Source organism: Ceratina calcarata, unplaced genomic scaffold (assembly GCF_001652005.2).
Source record: "Ceratina calcarata isolate Rehan_Ccalc_2016 unplaced genomic scaffold, ASM165200v1 scaffold255.2, whole genome shotgun sequence".
Lineage (NCBI taxonomy): Eukaryota > Metazoa > Arthropoda > Insecta > Hymenoptera > Apidae > Ceratina > Ceratina calcarata.
The window spans coordinates 146,223-156,601 of NW_017147567.1; the positions used below are offsets into that span (position 1 = coordinate 146,223).

The 10,379-nt window shown below is 42.3% G+C and overlaps 1 protein-coding gene across 1 annotated transcript in view; it reads right to left on the reverse strand.

The window, feature by feature from the left end:
* Positions 1-428: 428 nt before the first annotated feature.
* LOC113464094 (nucleolysin TIA-1-like) overlaps positions 429-10,379 on the reverse strand; it is a 134,248-nt gene continuing 124,297 nt past the window's right edge. The window contains exon 3 of the mRNA XM_026812049.1: positions 429-534. Within this exon, the coding sequence (XP_026667850.1) occupies positions 429-534 (106 nt within the window). The remainder of the gene's footprint in view (positions 535-10,379) is intronic.

Consider the following 10,379-nt stretch of genomic DNA (forward strand, 5'->3'; position numbering starts at 1 on the left):
GTCAATCGGGTTCCCCGTTCCACCGACCGGCAGCCGTGCTATTTCTCACAATGGAATATTCTTACTGGCCCGGTGGTACGAGCCCCGAAGTTGGCTCTCGAAGAAAAATTACATAGGAGCGAATATCGTGGCTACGTTATCCGCCGGTTACCAGCGAATTTGTCATGATTTCTTTTTTTCGTCTCTCTCTCTCTCTCTTTCTTTTTCCACCTGGTCTGTCGATTCCCCAGTTGCTGGATAACGACATGCAGGCGCTACAAGTTTCAGGATACGGGAGGTTCCCTGGCAGATTTAGAAACGACGAACGCGAGTCTCTGGAGAGCGGAGCTACCAGCTCGCGTGTCTTTTTTCACTTTCTCTCTCTCTCTCTCTCTCTCTCTGACCCTCGATTCTCTGGTTTGTTTCAATAAACTCGTACCTTTCGTCTGTTAAGAGTTACCTCTCCCTGGCTTTGTGCTCCCGGCTACACCGTCGTCGTCGTCGTCGCCTTCTCCCTTGGCAGCGTTTCCAATCTTCCTCGCGACGTTTATGCCTCTACAAAACGAATAGTCCGGGCTCTGTAAACACGTGTCTGATTTGCCCGAAAAAAGAGGGGAAGAAAGTGTATAGGGTCCGACTACTCGCTCGCGATATTACAACCTCGTTCGCTGGAAGATTTAGTTTCGCCACCATGAAGGGGAGACTCCGTAGTTCCGTGTCTCTTCGATGGACATTTTCTCGCATGTCTCTCGCTTGAAGGATCGCGACACTTATTTCTCTGTTATTGAACAAGCGAACGTTCATACGGTGCAAATTAATGGTTAGTAAAAATTAATAATATTCAAATTCTTGTGAGCTTTGAGTAAATTTTTACAAGGTTGTGACAAAAGTGTTACATAGTTGTTACCAAATTGTTACAATATGAATTTGAAAGAATGGATACAATATTAATTTCGCGGAAAGATTTCGCATGCACGCTGGTTGCAGACCCGAGGCGAAAGTGGTCAGTGATAAATCACGAATAGCACCGTGAATGAAACTTCCACGCCATATGGCAACGGAAAAGCTCGCGGCCGACCGAAAATTCCGTATCCCAATATCGATTCTCGCTTATAATGGGATTCAATCCGCACCGCGGCTCTACAATTCAGTAGACGAGCGAGCGGCAGACGAGCGAGGACAGTAAGAATAGCAGAAATCTTAATCTTTCGTACACTTTAGTAAAAAAAAAAGAAGACGAGAAAAATGAGACGGAAGAAAAAGGCATGAAACCGGTGGATTCTTTTTTCTGTTTCCGCGGAGGGTGAAGAACGATGAATCGTTTGCGTAGTTCCATTTTTCCTAGCTGACTCGGATTAAAAATCTATTATTTATGGACTCCGACGTTTTCGCTTTCTTCTCACCGACGAACCTCTCTAAATTGTTCGCTCGTTCTATTTACCGTTATCTCGTTTAGCTGGCGTCGTCTTCGCGATATAAAGAAAAAGCTAGGATTCCTCGGTTATAAAGGAAGTCCTGCAGATTCGACGGAAAGAAGTTCACTTTCATTAATGTTAACACAGTGGCTAAGCAAACCGTCACGGCCTCGCTCCTGATGCACGGTTTAACGAGGAACCGGTGCGAAGTAGTCGAATGGAATTAGGAAACAGACACTGTTAACGCCAGCGTGCGGAAGTATGTTCGTCGCTGAAACTGACGCGAACAAGGAAACTGATTCTACACGCTCTACTATTATGATTCCCTCTTCTATCCATTCCCTACGTCCTGGCTAATTAAGAGTTGTAATTTATTCAACTTATTCAATACTATTCTCATAGACTTAAATTCGGGAAAATTTTTAGTTAATAAAAAGTTGTACCTTGAGGAAAAATAATTAAATATGTTTCAAATTGTTCAAAGGAATTTCGCAGGTACAAAAATGCATCTTTTTTCAGTTTGCTTATTTAAGTTATATCCACGTTGTGGTTATTAAAATACAATACATAATAACGATACATAATATATTTAAATCACAAACGAGAAATCAGTATTTAATTTTGTGGTCATACATAGTAAATATCCGAATTTCTATTCATATTATTCCATTTATACTTACTAGCTTCCCTTTCTATAATTTCGTATGTAATTTTAAGTAAACAGAAACGGTTCTATTAGAATTCATCCAATCTAAAGATTCAATTAGTACAGAGCGTCGAATTGAAGGTATCTTAGCAAGTAATGGGAGACAATATTGCGAGCGTGAAACGGTTGCAAGGGTTCGAGACAGAAGGGTGGCAGCTCGGTCACCGGACCCAGGCTATTGGCCTTTACCGATGCCCGTATCACCGTGGCTAAGAGTTTGTAACCCCTCGAGTTATCAACTCCACGGTCGAGAAACTTGACGAACCTCGCACACAGGTTGCCTCGCACGGTGGATGTAGGTTGAAGTGTAAATCAGCCCGGGTGGAGCGGAGTGACGCTTTCTATACCTCCTTCTTGCCGTCGCATCGCATCGTATCGCGCTCGATCTCTTCAGTCTCTCCAACTCCTATACATCGACTCCTGGCATCCCCTCCCCCTGCTCTCCCTGCGGCTTCCTTCTGCCAACTATTTCGACGATGTCGAAACAACCTGACGAAATTCCCTCCCTCAACCCACCCATTCCTACCCTCCGTTCCCTTTCCCTCTTATACCTTCGTCGAAGCATGATAGTACTCAAGTAACTGGTTCCACCTCGCGTTGGGGCGAAGGAACAATGGCAGTCGAAGCGTGATGAAGAGGGAGGGCCGGTGGAGAGGCGAAGAGAAAAATAGAGAGAGCAGACCGAGTGGGGAAGAGGAGCTAGCCCACCGACACCAGCCGTGGTTCGAATGAGTTCCGCTCGTCTTCCTTCCGGTCGACAAATTGAAATCGTCAGACCGGGAAAACTCCGAAATCCACGTTCGTGAACGAACCAAGGCGACAAGAGGCGGGAAGAAGAATCGGGTGAACGAGCGAGGAATACGGTAAGAATACACGAACGCAAACACTCAAACGGTGCGGAAGGAACGTGGAGGGTTAGACGAAGAAGGTAACGCGAGGAACGAAAGTGGAAGAATGAGACAAAAGCGAAGAAACGAGGTGGAAGAGAAAAAAGGAGGTGAAAGAGAGAAAAGGAGGTGAATTCTGATGCTCAAGACGGAGACACTACAAAATCTAAAGACTGTTACAACATGGACTTAAAAAAAATTGTTACAATATTAATTTTGTTACAAAATTGTTACAATACGAACTTAAAAAAATGGTTACAATATTAATTTTGCGAAAAGACAGTAAGAGACGAACTGTATGGCTTGAGAGAGAAAACTATCTGGTCGTGGACGTTGCCTTACTGGGGGATGAAGGTAAGTCGAAGTACGAAGCTGGAAGAAATGAGACAAAAGAAGGCAGAAGAGAGAAAAAGAGGTAAAAGAGAGAAAAGGAGAATTCCGGTGATCAAGACGAAGAGGCGAACTGTGTAGCTCGAGAGAGAAAGGTATCTGGTCTAAACTGGTGGATGTTGCCGGGCGATATTTCACCCTGTAATTATCTTAGCGCGACGCGATAGTGCGGGGCGACTGTCAGTATTAATGCTCGCTGATAATGTACCAATAGTGTCCTAATGTCCCGTGTAGACTCGAGTAATAGACAGCTCGAATTCACTGCGTTCAGCTATCCATTCCTAAGATATTCAACAGAGTGGATTACAACCTCCTATACAGGGTGAGCCAGTTGACTCATGCACTATACAAAAAATTGTTTCTTCAAATATTCAGTAAATATTAAATGGTTTCAAGAGAGACATCACATGATGTACATGCTCTTCTTTCTAAATATGTATAAAAGATTTGAAGGTGGACTCAGTTCTTCTAAATGTCCTATTTTTTTTTTTTTATCAAAAGTTTATTATTTCCCAAAATGGAAAACGCATAATTCAGAAATAATTCGAGATGGTCAAGTTATGTGGTTCGTTTGATATTGCTGCAAGAGTTCCTTTCTTTAGCCCTTCGATTAATGATTCGTTCGATTTTCTCCTTCTTGCCCGAAGAAAACCGGGGAATCTTGAATGTCCGATCATTTAATTAGGGGGTAACGTTTACAACTGTCTGTTAACTGGACAGATTAATTAACGAGCTCCTTCCCTTTGACTCAAAATGTCGAACTCCAAAGGGAGGCGAAGTGTATTTCTTCTGCAGAACGTTTCAAGCGGAGAAAGGATTAAGTAAGACTTTAAACTGTGATAACTGTGGAGAAAGTTTTACTTTACGGGTTCTTCGAGATGGGTTTGTTACGGTTTTAAACTAATGCGGTTTTCTTCGAAGTCGTAATAAAAACTTGGCGTCTCAACGGGAAGAAGAGAACATCCAATCGTTCAAATTTGAAATTGTTATGGATTTACGAAATTTTAAAAGATGGACTTCAGTTTTTAATTATAGATAAAATTCCTTTTATTATATACAATATTCTCTGTATTATACATGTGTTTTATGTGAAACTGTAATAAAATGGAATTTACTTTTTTTAATTATGTATAAAATCCCTTGTGATATATAAAAAGTTTTTCATAGTATAGATGTTTTCCCTGAAATTCAGTTTTACACTTTTTATATTCATAAGGCGAGTACCTCGATTCGGGACTGTAATAAAATAGGCAAAAATGTTATGGCTCATAAAAGTCACGCGGAACTTGCGTAGGTATTTACGACGCACCCCTATTGGGCGTCACATAAAATAGGAATGTCTGTCAATACATTTCGACCGATGGAAACTAAAAAATTTCGAGTTTCACATTACCCACGCGTTTCCTGCTAACAACATCTCGCATGAATTTTCATTGTATTAAAAATCGAGTAATACTAATTATCGATTAACGAGCTGAATTATTTTGCCAAACGTATCGCCTCTGTTTCGCCATTAACAAGCAACAGCCGTGGGGAACGAAAGCATTCGTAATTTCTGCTAACTGTTACGCGATACCTTGCGAAACCTCCCCTCGTAAAATTTAACGAGTCCCGCAAATACACGTGCCGATGGACTCGGTATCATTACGGCTGTTTCAATTAACAACGTTCATTCGAATAATTATGAATGCCGGGTCGTCATAAGACGGGCACGGGTAAATGGCCACTTTCGACCAATCAAAGCGTCTTTCTAGTTGGCTCCCGGTGGCCGCCAAAGGATATTGGAACGGCGTCAGCCTTCATAAGGCACAAAGCTAACGAGAACGCAATTGGTCGGTCCTCTTGTAAGTACGCCGCATATACAAGCTGCGAGACTCGTGAATGACCAAGCGGAGAACGAGGGAACATTTCACACGGCCACGTAAATCCAAACGATAGCAGGGGGCGCCGGGTTCTACGCGAGTTGTCAGTGGCCAAACAATGTCCTGTCCGAAACAGCCGCGGTTTCTCTTATCGCGCATTCAAACGGTAAATAATGGCGCAACTTCTCGGCCAACGGCGACGACTCGGCCGGCACCAACCCTGTGAATACCAGGACTGAATTTCATGCACGCTCATCCCACTGCCTACTTCCTACTTAACGTCTCTCCTGCCATTTTATATGCGACTCGCTTTATCAGGGAAGCTGCATCTATGTACGTAAAAAGATACTCAAATCGTCTCTCAGGTTTGCCAACATACAACATTTCCTTTATACAATAATAAGATTAAACGCGTTACTTATTTACTTTGTCTGGAATTAGAGGAATTCCGTGTTAATCGTATAAATTTCTATGCACATCTCGCCTGATTAAATTTCATACACAGTTGTACAATCGCTGAGAGTACACGCGTTCGTATCTGCCATCCGGGGAAGTTTAACGTTGGAATTTTGCGAAAGCTGACGCTAACTTCGCCGGTGTGCTACAGAAACTGTAACTTGAATCGTACTTGAAGTTACACTTCCCTTAAAATATGTTCCATTTATTGAAGTTGGTCCTATTTATGTCAAATTATTTTTAATGAGAAGACTTAACGAGTGAGCCACGTTCTACCGTGCTCCGCATTAATTCCGACGGAGCTTAACGCCTCGTTATCGTCACACCTCCGCGCCCGCACGTTTTATTCTGTCCATTCAATCCAAAGGGATTGGTAAACATTCTTCTGCGCAGCGTTTTCATCATGAAGATCTTTGGGAATACAATGCTTTCCTTATCTTAATTGAATAACGTCCTTTCATTTAACTCATTCGCACCCCTTATAACAAGAAAATTGAAAATTATGAGGTAGTTTCATGCATTTGAACTTCGTACTTAAGGTTTTATGAACCGTAAGATCTCTGCTAAGAGTTTAAAGTATGTAATAAAATAATCCAATATTTGAAGTAGTGAACTTTTAAAAAAAATTATAATTATAGGGGAGTAAGGTTTATAAAATTGTTCGACCTGTTTTTCTCGGTTATAAGGAATTTTTAATGTAGAATTTCTAATAGCCTAATACATAGTTTTGGCATTTTTTTATTAGACTGTAAGTGAAGGCTGTATTACATCTATTATAAAAAAATATATAAAATTAGATAATGGCATACCTTGATAAGAGAAACGGTCTTCCCTTAGCAAGTCGTAGCTAACCGAGCTGAGAAAGGGTGAGGATATATCCATCCCTTTCCGCGATGAAAATAAGTCTCACGCGTGAATTAAACACACCCTTCCCGGGGTGGGAAAGAGAAAAAAAGGGGAATGAAGAGGGAGAGATTAATTTATTCTGCTCTCGTAGGAATTAAGCATGCACGTAGATGTACACACTCGTGTATGCACACTCGTACGGCCTCCGGCGATATCTTTTTATAAATAGAAAATCTATTAATTCGTCACACCATTTTACATGTATGTATGTATGTATGTATGTATGTATGTATTCGAAACGAACTGAGAAGAATATGCAACGCGCGATATTATTTATTGCTGGCCGAGCGCCAGGCAATTTTCAAGACTCGGTATTTATACCGCAACAATAATTTCATCGGTAAAACGATGTTTTAAATATTGTATTGACGTATATATATGTATATAAATGTGTACGTACGTATCGTACAGGGTTTTAAATATGCATTCCGATGAAAATCGCACACTTCAAATTTATGCCTCGATGGAAATTGAACGCGCGAATTGTAAACATTTCATACGCGGCAACGACGCTTGGTCTGTATTTAAAAAGAGGAATAAAATTTGTCATACAGAATTCATCCCTCGCGCGATATCAACATAATTTCATATTTTTTATAAGAACAATAATAAACATTTCCATTCCCATTTCCGATTTCATGATACGAGGAACCCGATAGTATGGAGGAATCTGAGCGGCGATAAATTTATGGTCACACGTTTACGCTTAACGAGGTGGCCATCGACGATTGCGATCGCGGAACGTTTCAGTTATATCCAGGCGAGTCGTTCTTTCTCGCCACGGGGTATCGACGCGGACCCACCGAGGCGTCCGATACCCATGTAACAATTAGAATTGCGGGTGAGTTTCGGGTTGACCGCGACAAAGCGTGCACCGGCGAAGTATCGAGCCGTGTATTTCACGATTCGTACCCCCCTGCAACCCTCTCCCTCTTGTCCCGCAGCTCCGTCCGCTGTTCAGTCACACACGCGCAGCTAACCAATCGCCCACACCTCCTCGTATGTACACTGAGGCTCAAAAGTACATAGACACTTCCTTGGGTGTAATAAAACAGGCTATCCTCTAAAGGCAGTACTACTGTCGTATCACTATAGTCTGTTACCACTGCTGCGATCTATTGTTGTTGAATTTTATTCAGTGTCATGTATTTTATAGTATAGTACTGGTTCAGAAGATGTATCTGACCAATTTGTCAATATTTCAAGTGTTATTTCTGTTTTGAGATTCTGATATCTTGACGTCCACTTTAAATACTGAAATCATAATTAATAATTGAGATTCTTAAGATTAACTGAAGGTACTTATAACTTCCTTCAGTGACGATCTTTGTATTCATCAAGAAAGATGGTGAAAAAATGTCATTAGTGTTGTAGAATTAGGATAGTTTTGTTCTCTCAGCTTCCTTTCCTAGCATCTTTAGTTTGCACTCTTAGCTTGCTCCCTTAGCTTGCTACTCTCAGCTTGCTCCCTTAATTTGCATCCATAGCTTACTCCTTCTCCTTCCATAACTTGCACCCTTAACTTGCCTCCTCATTATGCATTTTTATAGTTCCCAATCTAGTCTAGTTACCACTTTCAACATTGAATCAGTTCCAATTACTATCACAATCCTAACCCTTACTTCTACCACTTTACTATAAATGTCGAATTGTTCTAATCGAATTAGTTTTTATATTATTTTTTTCCTTAAAGTTTGCGAATGCTCTACTATTCTCTCTTAATACTTTCGTCGGCCACTGTACACGTGTCCGCGCGCTCTGTGGCAGTGGCACATCGAACGAGCCGCAATTGCAAGGCCGAAGCTCGGGCCGGGGCTCTTTCCAGAACAGACAGTTTGCACGAGCATAGTTATACCGTCGATCGTATGTTCGGGTTGATCTACACCGAGCAACGTGCCTGGAACCAATACCACCGGGAGGTAGCCGAACCGCTTCGAACGGGCGACCCTCCTCTCCACCCGGGAACAGATTGGCCGCGGCCCTGTGTCCCGCGTTGCAAAACACTCGAACGCTTTGGAACCGAAGGATCTACGAGGCGAATGGCGGGTGTTCTGCTCGACCACGCGACTGTTGATTGAACCATTTCGCGGCTGCAGTTACGCCTCTCGGAAGCTTGATAGAAAGACTTCAGTTTCGACGGTTTTAAGGGAAATCGTTGCCAGGCCCACAGTGTGCGTTAACCACCAGTTTTTCTGTCTCGTCGCTTTTAATTTCACCTCCGCGATTTTCATTGAACGGCCAGTTTTACACCCAGCGTGATCAAAAGGACTGCGATTCATTTTAATTTGTTGGTGAAACCGTTTCGGTTGCGGACGTTTCCGGTACTCTTTGTCTCTTTTTCAACGAATTTAATATGGGAAAAGCTGTTGCTGCGTAGTAGTAAATGCAGCGAGATGGGGTGTCTAATAAGAAATGTAAACAGAAGTGGAATAGATTTCTCATTATAATATTTTTCAGTACATTTTTGTTATTAATATACAACATGTATCACTTAACTTAGTCATCGTCAGTATTTCGTTTACTTTTCATAAAGAAAGAATCTTTTATAAGGAAGCAGGTCAGAGGGCAAGAGTACCCGAAGGCGGTGATAGGCAAAAGAATTTTCTCAAGAGCACTCGTTCCCAAATTTCAAGCTCATCGAAGTTTAAATGAGAAATAACAATAAGATGACTCTAATAAGCATGTGTGTTCATTAACGAAACTGCAGGCGAAGAAAAAATAATAGAACAAAGAAGGAGAGGAGGGGACGAGGACGTTCGATGCAGCGGGAAGTCCTTGAAACGGGGCATCCGTCGGAGTTATCGTGCTGTCGGTGGAAACTATTCCAGTGTCGGGTGAAAACGAAAGGGCGTGCGGCGGGGAATGGAACCGGGATAGGGGGAGGAGGAGGAGGAGGAGGAGGAGGGGGAAGTTTGCTTACTTTTCACTAAGTGCACTCAATGCCGAGCGCGCGAACTAATTGTCGGTGGGAAAGGTTGGTTCTTGGTGCTGGTTGGGCGCTGGCTGGTTGGCTGGCTTTGCTTGCTTGCTTGGCCAGAGGTGGACGGGGGTTGAGACAAAGTCGTGTGTTCGCCTGGTACGCTTCGGGGACTCTCAAAGATCCTGGAGTGGGCTTCGATTTCGAGATCGCGGATAAATGAAACTAGTCGTCGTGGAAACTGGTTCTTCTTCTCCTCCTCTGTTCGCCTCGTATTTTCGCTGTTGCGAACTGTTTATTAATGTCTCAGGACATGGCCATGTCGATTCTTATCATTATTTTCTTTCCTTGTTTCGAGTCGTAGCTTGTAACTTCTTGGTTAATTCGCTAGACTCCAGTCCAGCTCGGCTGCGCTGCCGCAGGGATCGACACAGTTGAGCGGAATCGGAATCGAGTTGATTTATGGTGCTTATGAAATTTGATCGATCGTGATCCGAATAACTTCGGACGCTCACGCGTGACTGAAATTGGCTAACATGGATTACTTGAAATTCGTCTACGCGCGGAATCGTCTTAGGTACGTTGAAGTATGTACAGATTGGGAATTCGAGGAAGGAGTATTGTATAAAGTCATGTACTTGAGAAAAGTGATTTATAGAGACAAACATTGGGGATTGAGAATTTTTATGTAATGTAAATTACGGCGTAAAATAATGGCATGGTTTCGAAGAATTCGTACATACATATAGTAGCAATTCTCTGATTTTCTTCAGTAATTTTCATCTAGTAGAATAGGAAAAATTAAATACCGAAGATATCGAAAATCGTATGTCAAATGGTACCACTTCAGCTCTGGCAATC